The sequence below is a fragment of the Tachyglossus aculeatus genome, unplaced genomic scaffold (genome assembly GCF_015852505.1).
Source record: "Tachyglossus aculeatus isolate mTacAcu1 unplaced genomic scaffold, mTacAcu1.pri SUPER_34, whole genome shotgun sequence".
Taxonomy (NCBI): Eukaryota; Metazoa; Chordata; class Mammalia; order Monotremata; family Tachyglossidae; genus Tachyglossus; species Tachyglossus aculeatus.
The window spans coordinates 1,749,876-1,762,506 of NW_024044839.1; the positions used below are offsets into that span (position 1 = coordinate 1,749,876).

At 58.0% G+C, this 12,631-nt stretch overlaps 1 protein-coding gene across 2 annotated transcripts in view; it reads left to right on the forward strand.

The window, feature by feature from the left end:
- The first annotated feature begins 1,771 nt into the window (after positions 1–1,771).
- SEPTIN9 (septin 9) overlaps positions 1,772–12,631 on the forward strand; it is a 128,639-nt gene continuing 117,779 nt past the window's right edge. The window contains exons 1-2 of one of the 2 annotated variants that reach the window (XM_038741979.1): positions 1,772–1,820; positions 9,724–9,780. In XM_038741979.1, coding sequence (XP_038597907.1) covers positions 9,768–9,780 — 13 coding nt within the window. In that variant the 5' untranslated portion in view covers positions 1,772–1,820; positions 9,724–9,767. Of the gene's footprint in view, positions 2,000–9,723; positions 9,781–12,631 lie in introns of both variants that reach the window. The other variant, XM_038741976.1, reaches the window with a different exon arrangement.

Genomic DNA, 12,631 nt, shown 5'->3' on the forward strand with positions numbered 1-12,631 from the left:
CAGATGAAGAGACACTGGGGATCTCATTGTATCCTGTGCCTTTCAATCAATCATTTATTAAGTGATTACTGTGTGCAGAGCACTGTAGTAAGTGCTTGGGAATAAAATGAGGATACTGAGGCCCAGAGAGATTGAGTGACTTGCAGAGAAGGGAGTACAGTGCTCTGCACACAGTAAGCGCTCAATAAATACGATTGAATGGGAAGGGGTGGGGGGCAGGGGATAGGGCCAGGGTCCTGCCTGGATTGGACTGGTGTATTCTGTCCCAGCGCTTAGTACAGTGCTCTGGACTCAATAAATACTATCAGTGCTATTACTCCCAGGTCAAAGGAGCCCCAAATTCTCAACGATCATGGAGTCCTAGGGAGAAGGAGGACCCTGGCCCTTCTTGGGGTGCTGACTGGAGGTCATATGGGCTTGTGGGCGGGGAATTAGTCCCCGGGGCCTGAGAGACTGGAGACTGTCAGCTTCTTGTGGGCAGGGATCCGGCCTACCCACTCTATTGTGTTGTCCTTTCCCAAGTGCTTAGTACAGTGCTCTGTACATAGCAGACTGTCAGCTCTTTGTGGGCAGGGATCGTGTTCACCGGCTCTGTTATATTGTATTCTCCCTAGCGCTTAGTACAGTGCTCAGCACACAGCAGACGGCCAGGTCTTTGTGGGCAGCTATTGTGTTCATTCATTCAATCGTATTTATTCATTCATTCATTCAATTGTATTTATTGAGCGCTTACTGTGTGCAGAGCACTGTACTAAGCACTTGGAAAGTACAATTCGGCAACAAATAGACACAATCCCTACCCAGCAACGGGCTCACAGTCTAGAATGAGCGCTTACTATGTGCAGAGCACTGTACTAAGCGCTTGGGAAGTACAAGTTGGCAACATGTAGAGACGGTCCCTACCCAACAGCGGGCCTAGAGGAACAGCATGGCCTAGTGGATAGACCACGGGCCTGGGAGTCAGAAGGACCTGGGTTCTAATCCTGGCTCTGCCCCTTTTCTGCCGTGTGACCTTGGGCGAGTCGCTTCACTTCTCTGTGTCTCAGGTAATTCATTCATTCATTCATTCAATCGTATTTATTGAGCGCTTACTGTGTGCAGAGCACTGTACTAAGCGCTTGGGAAGTACAAGTCGGCATCCTATAAAGACGGTCCCTACCCAACAGCGGGCTCACAGTCTACTCTACCACCTCCGTTTGTATTGTCCTTTCCCAAGCTCTCAGTCCAGTGCTGTGCACACAGTAAGCGCTCAGTAAGGACCACTAATTGATTGAAACAAGAGTGGATTGGGAGGGGGCTTTCCTGCTCCCCCTGGAAATGGTGGGTGTGGGCCGTCGGGCTTTGGGCTGGGGTGGGCGCAGGGGCCCACCGCAGCCCTTCCCCTAATTGCCACCCCAGCCAGCCCGGCCAGCCGCACTTTGAACTTAACCCTGGCCTTGGTTTTGAACCTGGCCTTGGCTGCCAAGAGACGAACCATCGGTGGCGGCGGAGGGGAGCTGGGGGGTCCCGGGCAGGGGCCGGGGAGCCGGGACGGGGCCGGCTCGTGTGACCGAGGGCCATCAGTCTCCGCCGGGCCCGTGACGGACCCGGGGAGCGGAAAGGCCACCCCGGGAACGGAGAGGGGAATCTCGAATTGAGGAGTTGTGTGCCCCGGCCCCCGCCGCCTCGATGGATCGGCCCATCCTGCACGCTGCTCATCAGGTGAGGTGTAAGCGGAGGACGATGGGGACCGGGAGACTGGCAAGACTGGGGAGACTTGGGACAGCGCGGCAGGCACGGGCCGGGCCCGGCTAGGGAGGAGCGAGGGCCTCGCCTTGCAGGTAGGAGCCCGCAGGCACAAGACTCCTCCTCCTCCTCCTCCTCTACCTCTTCCTCCTCCTTCCTCTCGTCCTCCCTCCTGGGATTAACAGAAACCTGTGGAGCTGCCACCCCCCCGGAGTTCACCTCCCATGCCCCTTGCCCAGCAGCAGCAGCAGCATGAAGAAATCCTCTTACTCAGGTGAGTGCCATAATGGGGCTGGGGGCAGGAGCAGGGTGTGGGCAGGGCCAGGCTGAGCCAACTGGCCTAGAGAGGAAGGGGGCACCCCGGGATAGAAAGTTGACTTTGCCAAGTGGCACAGAGAGGCGCCTGGGGAGAAAGAAGAGGCTCGGCAGGTGGGCCCAGAAGGGGAAGGTTGTGAAGAGGAGGACGAGGAGGACTAGGAAGGCTGGAGATGGCCGGTGTGTGTGGCTTCCAGCCAGGTTTCAAGGGCAGTTGGGAGTGCCCGGGGCCATGTCCGTCGTATCCCCAGGGTCTGGGCATGTGGGGGCTGCAGATGCCCGAGGCCCAGCCCCACCTCTCCTGTCGCAGTTGGCTTCCTGCCCCCAGCCGGCCCCCAGGCCCTCCCAACCCACTTGCTGCCCTGCCAGGGCCATGCCGGCATATTCCTGGTGTATCTGGGTGACAGAGCCAAGCAGCTGGGAGCCAGCAGTCTCAGTCCCTCCTGCGGCCCCCAGTCCCCACCCTGGGGGAGTCTGGCGGCTTCGGAAATCTCGGACTTGGGAACAGTCCCCCAGAACCCCTCTTGGCCCCCTGGGACTCTCAAACGATGCCTGCACTTGTCTGATCGACAGACTGCAGGTGGGCAGCTTCTCTCCTCTGCCTCCTGCCCCTTAGGAGAGTGCCTGTCAGGGGCTTAATCAGTTGTATTTATTGAGCACTCACTTTGTTCAGTGCTCCCCAACTTCAAGGAGCTTCCAGTCTAGTGGAGGAGACGGACACTAGAGTAATGTGCAGAGAGGAGGAGGAAGTATGTTCCAGCCAGAGCTTAAACAGCAGGTGTGTCGGTTCCGGCCGCAGGCTGTGCCAGTCGTTATTGGGGCTGGGAGGCTGTTCAGAGGGCGTTCAACTCCTGCCCGTCTGCCAGGGCTTCGCTCCTCCCCTGGGCTGGGCGTCAGAAGCATTTTTGCCCCTTTGGCCCCGGTGCTCTGAGCCCCCAAGGTCCCGTGGTCCAGCCTCCCGGTGACGTCCCCTGCTGGGTCCCGTTATCCGGTAGATCGAGTAGGGGAAAAGAGAGAGCTCAGGCAGGGAAGGCCCCTTGGAGGAGGTGTGAATTGAGAAGGGCTTTGAAGATGAGGAGAGACGTGGTATGCCGGATGTGAAGGGGGAGAGAATTCCAGGCCAGAGGGAGGATGTGGGCGAGGATAGGCAAGATTTTCCCCGTTGCCAAGGTTTTCTCCTTGTCTCCTCACATCCAAGCTCGTCGGGGCGCCGATTCTTCATGAAGCCCTTGGGCCTGGAGAGCAGAGCGGCCCTACCCTTCCCCCCCAACTCCCCTTCCCCAAAACATGTCCCCTCTGCCCCCCAAGCTACTTACACTCTCTTGGGGCACTCAGCCAGCGTGCTTACCTCTCACTCATGGATTGACACAATCAGCACCTCAAGTACCTCCCCTTTCCCCCTGCCCTGCCTCCCCTTCCCCTCCTTGGTGTCTGGGGTCACTGAGCAGCCTGGCGACCACATCCTGGGATTGCCAGGGTTCCCGGCCAGGCTCTGAGTCAGGAACGCCACCGGTCAGGGGCCTGACCGGCCTGCCCGCCCCTCCCTCCCTCCCGGAAGCTGTGCCTGCCACTGCCTGGGGCTCCCCCTGTCCTGCCACCCATCCCACCTACCTGCTCTGCGCCCTGAGGGGTCTCCCTGCCCCGCCACCCGTTCCATCTATCCACTCTGCACCCAATAGGTGCCAGAAATTGTGTGTGGGGTGTGTGTGTGTGTACACCCCCCCCCCCCCCCCCCACAAGTAGGGGGAAAAGGATCCCAGTGTGTACACATGCGCCTGTCCCTGAGAAAAAGCATGGCCCAGTGGATAGAGCTCAGGCCCCGAAGTCAGAAGGACCCGGGTTCTAGTTCTGGCTCTTCCACTTGTCTGCTGTGGGACCTTGGACAAGCCGCTTCACTTCTCTGGGCCTCAGTGTCCTCATCTGGAAAATGGGGATCAAGACTGTGAGCCCAGGTTGGGACAGGGACTGTGTCCAACCTGATTAGCTTGTATCTGCCCCGGTACTTAGAGCGGTGCCTGGCACATAGTAAGCGCTTAACAAATCCCATTAAAAAAAAGAGGCACCTGGGAGGAAGCCCAGGCCGGCTGCCCAGCCTGCACTGGGGGAGGGGATTGTGAGTACTGCCCGAAGGCCTAGGGGAAAGAGCCAGGACCTGAGAAATAGAGCATGTGGCTTCTAGTCCTGGCTCCGTCAGTTGCTGGGTGACCTTGGGCAAGTCATTTCTCTGGGCCTCGTTTTCCTCCTCTGTAAAATAGAGCTTCATTCACTACCTGTTCTCTCTCTCCCCTTGAGGGAACTGTGTCCTCCCTGGTTAGCTCTGTGTGGGACCTGGACTGTGTCCAGCCTGGTTTGCTTGTATCTACCTTTGTGTTAGTACGCTGCCTGGAACGTAGTAAGCGCTTAATAAATACCATAAAAACAAAGCGCAATTTTATCAGGGTGAGAGAAACAAATCCATCATCAAAGAACCAATCAAGCAGTGGTGTTTATTTAGCGCCTGTTCTATGCAGAAAGTGCTTGGGAGAGCCCAGTACCACAAAATTAGCAGATGTGTTCCCTGCCCAGAACGAGCTTAAGGTCTAGAGGGACCATCAGTGCAGAGGAGAGGAATACAATACATAAGCACTAAGGGTGGCTGTTGGGTCGATGCAGTGAGAGCGTGGGGAATAAATCATGGAGGGCTTCCTGCGTCCAACCTGGGGATGGGGGTGAGGGTGGGGCACCGATGTCCTCTCCCAGGGAGCCCCTTCCCACCACTTCCCCCTCAGTGGGTCCCAAGCACCCAGCAGGATTCCCAGGGGATGGCTCTGCTCAGCAGCCCCTCCCACTCCATGCCAGGCTCCGAGTCTCAATGCCCCTGCAATCAATCAGTCAATCAATCGTATTTATTGAGCATTTACTGTGTGCAGAGCACTGTACTAAGCGCTTGGGAAGTACAAGTTGGCAACCCTGAGCTGTGGTATTCAGGGCATGCCTCGGGGTTTTTTTAGGGCTTTGCCTGACTTCTTTCCAGGCCCTTCTGAGGACCTGCTAAAAAGAGGGGCAGGAGTGGTGCAAAGCATTTGCTTAGTGCCCCTTTTCCTTCCCTCCCTCTTACTCCTCCTCCTGCTCTATTTTTAAACCGTGGTTAGAAGCAGCAGGCTGTCTGGGTGGCAAAGTGGGGTGTCAGTCCTTTTTCTAGGCCACTGCAGCCCCCCCCTCCATTGCCCACCCAAGCCCTGCGCTGTTGGCCCTGGGCCTGCCAAGGGTGAGGGAAAAGGAGGGGAGGGGAAGGAAGGCCTCTCTTGTCTGGGCAGGGGCGTGGGCCTTGAGGTTTGGGGGTTTGAGATTTTGTGCTCCCCCCCCAACTTTCTCTTAATAACGGAAAATGTTCTGCGTTTTCTCCGTGCCAGAGACAGACTGGCACTGTGGAGCACGAGTCCTTTCAGTTGAGGAAAATACACAGTGTAAATCGAACACAAGCCGGCCCCAGAAACCCAACGCCCATGCTGGTTTCTCCCCACCCCCACTGCCCCAAAGTGGCTTGGTTCGGTGGGCGAGCAGGCCGAAGGGGGGCACCGGGGCCAGGCAGTGGTTTGCCCAAGGTCACCCAGCAGGCTAAGGGCAAAACCTGGGTCTTTTAACTCCCAGACCCGTGCCTTTGTGCTCTTTGGTGCTTCCTGAGCGCTTAGTACAGGGCATCGCACCTAGCGGGTGCTTAGGGAGTGCTACTGCTGCCACTACAATCAGTCGATGGTACTAATTGAGCGCTCACTTCAGTCCTGGAGCCAGCGGTCATGGGATCGAGTGTATCCTATGTTGCATCTCGCCTCCTCTCCCAGGCCTGAGGCTCTTGTCAGATGGTAGCGCAGCCCCCACCCCAATAAGCCCCTGCTTTTGTCTTCAGTGTCTTCCCCCCCATCTTACCTCCTTCCCTTCCCCACGGCACCTGTATATATGTATATATGTTTGTACATTTTTATTACTCTATTTATTTATTTATTTATTTATTTTACTTGTACATATCTATTCTATTTATTTTATTTTGTTAGTATGTTTGGTTTTGTTCCCTGTCTCCCCCTTTTAGACTGTGAGCCCACTGTTGGGTAGGGACTGTCTCTATATGTTGCCAATTTGTACTTCCCAAGCGCTTAGTACAGTGCTCTGCACATAGTAAGCGCTCAATAAATACGATTGATTGATTGATTGATTCAGTGTCACCGCGCGTAACCTTGCAGATCCGTAGGGAAATGTGCTGAGGTTGAGCTTAGATCCCAAAATGCAAGCGGGGACTGATGGGTTGGTAAGATTTGGGGTATTTAGACTCAGTCGGGGAGGGCTTTGAAGGTGGGCCGGGCTGAGGTCTAGCGGGCACGGGGTTGGAGGTGGGGCGGGTCGGAGGTGGCTGAGACCAAAGTGAATTAGAGGCGGGAGGCGGGTTTGGGAGGAATGAAGAGCGTGAGCCGGGAGGCGGTGGGGGCTGAGGAGAGCCGCCCGCCGTGCTGGAGAGCCTGGAAGCCAGTGGAAAGGAGGCTTTGCTCAGTGTGGACGGAGGTGGGCAGCCCTTGGAGGGTGGGAGGTGAGGCCTGAGGCGAGCGAGGTTTCAGGAGGAGGAACCAGGCAGCGGCAGGGAGTATGGGCTGAAGTGCCCAGAGAAGGAGTGCGGCCTAGGGGATAGAGCATGGGCACCTGGGAGTCAGAAAGACCTGGGTTCTAAAGCCGACTCTGCCGCTTGTCTGTTGCGTGGCCTTGGGAAACTCACTTTACATCTCTGGGCCTCAGTGACCTCATCTGTAAAATCGGGATTAAGACTGGGAGCCCCGTGTGGGACACGGACTGTGTCCGACCTGACTGTCTTGTATCTACCCCAGCGCTTAGTACAGTGCCTGGGACATAGTAAGCACTGAACAAATACCATTTAAAACTAAAAGAAGCGGGGAGGAGCCGAAGGAGGGGCCCAGGGCCATGAGGAAGGAGGCCTGGATTCTTCACCCTGGGCTTTCTGGGTGACCTGGGGAAAGTCCGTCGCCTTCCGGGAGCCTCGCTTTCTGCGCCCGGAGGGCAGGGAGAAGGGCCCCCCTCCTCCCCCGCGCCTGTCGGGGGCAGATGAGGGATGCTGGGATGCTGAGCGCGGCTGTGAATGGGCACCTTTGAGAGGAGAGAGGTGCCGGAGGAGGCCTGGGTGGTGCTGGGGTTGTTTAAACAGTGGTGGCCACAGCCCTGCCCCAAGTGAAAAAGAAACCACCCGTCTCTGTAGAGCTACACACAGGCTCTCCTTCGTCCTGCATCTGCGCTGGGCGCGGGGGGCGAGGGGCAAGGCCGGAGCCCAGGCTCCCCGGAGGGAATATGGGCAGTCTGGGGAGAGAACAGACGTCCGGCCCTATGGGAAAACCTTGTGGGTGGGGAACATGGCCACCAACTCCGTTGTATTGGACTTGGTACAGTGCTCTGGGCACAGCAAGTGCTCAATAAGTGCTGTCGTACCGGCTTCTCCATCCTCATCATCATCAATCGTATTTATTGAGCGCTTACTATGTGCAGAGCACTGTACTAAGTGCTTGGGAAGTACAAATTGGCAACATATAGAGACAGTCCCTACCCAACAGTGGGCTCACAGTCCACTTGCGCTAGGTGATCTCGGGCAAGGAACTTCACTTCTCCGAGCCTCAGTGCCCTCCTCTGTAAAATGGGGTTTAAGAGCGTGAGCCCCCTGTGGGACAGGGACTGTGTCCAACCTGATTAGCTTGGATCTACCTAAGTGCTTAGTGCAGTGCTTGGCATATTGGAAGCGCTGAACAAATTCCATAAAAAAAGTAATAGATGCCATTGATGGTTTGAAACCGGGGCCTTGCTGCACCACATGGGTCCCGCCTCTGCCTTCTTTGGCACCCAGAAGGAGGTACACAGGGCAGGTGGGCTTGCCGGGTTACCTCATGGAGGCCGAGTGAGCCCGCTGTTGGGTAGGGACCGTCTCTATATGTTGCCAACTTGTACTTCCCAAGCGCTTAGTACAGTGCTCTGCACACAGTAAGCGCTCAATAAATACGATTGATGATGACCTCTGACTCCAAAGCCCGTACTCTTTCCACTGAGCCATGCTGCTTCCCTGCCCTGCCCCCAAGAAGCTTGCAGTCTAGAGGGATAGGATCCCCGTTCCAGTCCCAGCTCTGCCTCTGGCCTGCTGTGTCACGTGGGGCAAGTCATGCCCCCTCTCTGAGCCTCAGTTTCCTCATCTGTAAAATGAAGAGTGAGGTCCCACTCTCCCTCGGCCCGTGAACTGTGTGGGTGGACTGTGAGCCCTGTGAGGGGTGGGGAGCTGATGGGATCTGAGCCCATCCTCCTGGATCGACCCCAGCTCTTCTGAGGAAGAGGCACTTAGTAAGTGTTCTAATTAGAAACCCGGATTAAAAGATGAACAGGAGCCCAGTGCTTTGTTCCGAAGAGGGCCCCTAAGGGCCTGTTACAGGGCCACACCCCCATCCGGGAGTCAGCCCTGCCAAGCAGGCAGGCCGTCACAGGATTTCTCCAGGGTCCCCCTGACCCCGGGAAGACACCATCCTAGGGATTGGGGAAAGTAGGACAAAATAATAATAATAGTACCAATGGCATTTATTAAGCGCTTACTATGCGCAGAGCCCTGTTCTAAGCGGTGGGGAGGTTACAAGGTGATCAAGTTGTCCCACAGGGGTCTCACAGTCTTCATCCCCACTTTACAGATGAGGGAACTGAGGCCCAGAGAAGTTAAGTGACTTGCCCAAAGTCACACAGCTGACAATTGGCGGAGCGGGGATTTGAACCCATAACCTCTGACTCCAAAGCCCGGGCGCTTTCCACTGGGCCACGCTGCTTCTCAAATGGTGCCCCGGCCCCAAGGAGCAGGGGAAGCAGCGTGGTCTAGTGGAAAGAGCCCAGGCCTGGAAATCAGAGGACTTGGGTTCTCACCCCGGCTATGCCGATGGCTAGCTGTGTGACCCTGAGCAAGTCACTTCACTTCTCTGGGGCTCAGTTGCCTCAACTGTGAAATGGGGATTCAGTATCCGTTCTCCGTCCCACTTAGGATTGTGAGCCTCCTGCGGGACAGGGAGTCTCCCTGCCACTTCAGGCTGAGCCCTCTGCAGGACCAGGCTTGGGTCTGACCAAGTGGACTTGTACTTACTCCAGAGCTTAGAACAATATTTGCTTAACAAGTACCATAAAACAAACAAGGAGCTGCCCCTGAGTCGCAGGCCGGTTTTGAAACCCTTGTGATTCAGGCCAGCTGGACTCTTAAGACTTCCAAAGTCTGGAGGGGTGGAGGTGGGGGTAGGAGTCCCCGGGACTCCCGGAGGCTGGGCGGGTAGGGCAGATCCAGGGGTTTAGGGTGGCTCCAAGGTGGACGGGGAGGTCCAACGGGGCTCACGCCCCCCCAGAACACGGACCCCCAAGGCCGCCCTTAATGCGGAACCGGCCCACTGGGGGTCACCGGGACGGACCCACTGCCTGGAATCCCTTCAGCACCTGGTGGCCTGGATCCAGGCTCCCGGCTGGGCAGGAGGAGGCTGGTCTTGGGTGGGACGGGGTGTGGAAGAGCGAGCTGAAGCCAGGAGGGTGGGGGGACGGTGATCCGGTCGGTCCCAACCCTGACGAGCCCCGGCCCCCGCGGGGGCCCCAGGAAATGCTGCCTCAGCTCAGCCAGAAGCGTGACCTCTGCCTTGTTGACTTTAGGGATCACGAGGCGCTCCGGCGGATCCCTTCGGAGCCTCGGGGACATGACAGGACAAGGTAGGTGCTCGTCCGGCCGGATTCCTGGATCCCGGGGGCCCGAGGGGGGGGACCTGGGCGGGCACTTGGGGCCTCGCCAGCCGTCCCGCAGACCCGATCCTCGTCCGGAAGCGGCCGAAGGGCTGGCTTGGCTTCAAGACACTGGGATTGCCCCGAGGTGGGAGAACCTGCCGCCCCCTTCCTTTCCGTATGATGTCATCACGTTCTACCGTCTGTGCCCACAGTGACACACCGAAGTCACCCTGGGCCCAGAGCGGGTCACTCCGGAACCATCACGCTCCCTGGCCCTTGGGAAGGCAGGCGGGCACTGTGTCCAGCTTGGGAAAAAGGGGTGTGGGCGGGAGGCAGGGGGTGCAGGCGCTTTGAAGTGCTCAACCATTGACTATGCGCCCTGAGGTGCCCCTTCCCCTGAACAGACCCCCCCTCACCCGTGACCTCACCACTCATGTGGCGTCCCGTGATGGCATCTCCTGGGACGTTTCGTGGAAGTCTTTGTGACCGTATCCACCCAACCTAGAGCGGACCCCCCCACTTCCCTGGCTCGTGCCAGAGCGGAAGGTGTTGCCCCTTCCCCCGGGTCCCCGTATGCGCGGGGTCCACTTCTGAGCCTCGGCACTTGACGGCAGGAGCCACGGCGGTGGAGGGAGGCTACTTGCCGTTGGACAGTATGAACGCTGAATGCTGGAGTCTGGAGATGCAGCCGTGCCAGGCAGGGGACAGGAGGGCTGGACACTGGATGCGGGGTGAAGCACATGATTGGCCGCCCTGGCTTAGGCGGCCAGTGAGCTGGGAGGACCAGCATAATTGATCCATTTATGGCATTTATTGGGCGCTTCTTGTGTGCAGAGAGCACAGCATAATAGATTTGGTAGATGTGTTCCCTGTTCTCAGGGAGCTTGCAGTCTAGAGGGACAGATGTTAATATCAGTAAATGAATTACGGACTATCAGGTGCTGTAAGGGGACAGATACAAGCTCAAGGGCAATGATGCAGAAAGGAGAGGGAGGAGAGGAAGTGAGGAAGGTCTTTTGGAGGAGATGGGATTTTACTGAGTCTCTGAAAGTGGGGAGGGCAGTGGTCTGTCAGATGGGAAGGGGGAGGGAGTCCCAGCCCCGAGGGAGGACGAGGGCGGCGGGTCGGCGGCAAGAGGGATGAGATGGAGGTGCGGTGAGCAGGTTGGACGTTGGGTGGATGGCTCAGACCCATCCGGTCTCTCCCTTTGGCGAACTGCTGGTCAAGGCAGGTTCTTTGCCCTATTAGCGGTTGGCCAGGGTCCACACTGAGGCTTTTGGATGCGTTTCCTTGTGCATCCGTACAGCCATCTACTTTCGCCGCCATGGGGACCGCATGTGCACGATACGAAGTCTTCCTGCCGGCCTCCTTTGGGGGCCTGGCTCTTCCCCCGGCGTCTCCTCTCCCATCTCCTCCCTCCCCAATTCCCACCCCTCAGCCTCCAGGCTTGGGAAATTCATGTCCAGGCTGACACCGACACCATCTGTTTGCTTGACCCCCTGGCCTCACATGCTTGCTTCACCCTCCCTGGCTGCCTTGCCCACCGCATCTTCCCTGCCTGTGTGAATGTGTGTGCGTATGTGTGAAGGCCCAGGGAGGGAGATGCCAAAACCCTTCACCCAGTTGCCAAAGGCCAGTCCTGCTGAGCAGGGCAAGCCCCCAGCCCCTCTGCTTCTCTAACCAGCAACCTGGGCCAACTGCTGCCACTCCCATCTGGTGGGCTCTGGGACCCCCTTCCTTGTGTGCACACTCTCAGCTCTCCCCAACTGGGTGCTCATTCCCTCCTCCTGCCAAATGTGCAGGCAGGTGTGAAAACTGGCTGCACTAAAGGCACACACACACCCCCCACCTCCCCTGGTCCCATTGTTTAGGACGGATGATGAACCCACTGGGGGGTGGGGGGATGACGGAGGGACAGGTGATGGATCGGGGTGGGAGGGCGAGGCAGGCGATGGACCCCGGGGATCGTCCCAAGTCAGATTCAGCACCGCCTGGGTTAGTCTGCCGGAGGAGGGAGGTTCTGAGGCCTCCATTCATTCTGTGGAAGAATGAAAACCTCCCCCGGCAAAGCAGGCTGCCCTGTTAGGACACAGTAACGAACCAACCCCAGGCTCCCATGGGCTGAGATGAGCCCAAATGTATCCGTCTCGGGACTCGTGACCTTGGGCAGGGGAAGGGGAGACAAGAGCAGCGAGGGGCTGAAGGCTGAAGGGGCTGAGCCGGGGAGGTGGCAAGGGAAGCAGCAGGTGGCAGGGCTGGAGAAGGGGGCAGCGGTGTCTCTGCGGGCACTCGGCACCAGGTACGGGCGTGGGGAGCGTGGGCCGGGTTGAGGGGGGTTGCGGGAGGCCGCGCTGGCCCCTTGTCTCTGACAGCGGAGGAGAGAGAGTCTGATCGCTGGACGCAGGGTCATGCGGGGGTGGGGGGGGGAAGCAATGGAGAAACCGTCCCTCAATGGCCACTTCTCATTTCCTGGGCTCGTGGAGCCTGGCGGGGGCCAGGTGATGGGGGAGGGGAGAGCCTGGACCCAGGAGATCGGAAACTTCCCTGTCGCTCCCCGGCCCGGCCACCTCCCCCTTCCAAGGAGCCAGCCATATTCTCCTCTGCCCCCGGCCGCTTTTCCTGGCCCAGAGGAGACATCGGGCCACATTCCCCTCCCCCAAATCCAGGGATCCGGGTAACCCACCTTTGGGTGTGGTGGTCTTTGGAAAACAGCGGTTCGTTGCAGTGGAGGTTACAGCAGTGTGTGTTGTGTGTGTGTGCGCTTGTGTGTGCGTGTACCTTCCAGGTGATCTTCCATGCTCTCCAAGGCCGCGGGCGCCAGCTAGAGGCTTGCCTGGTT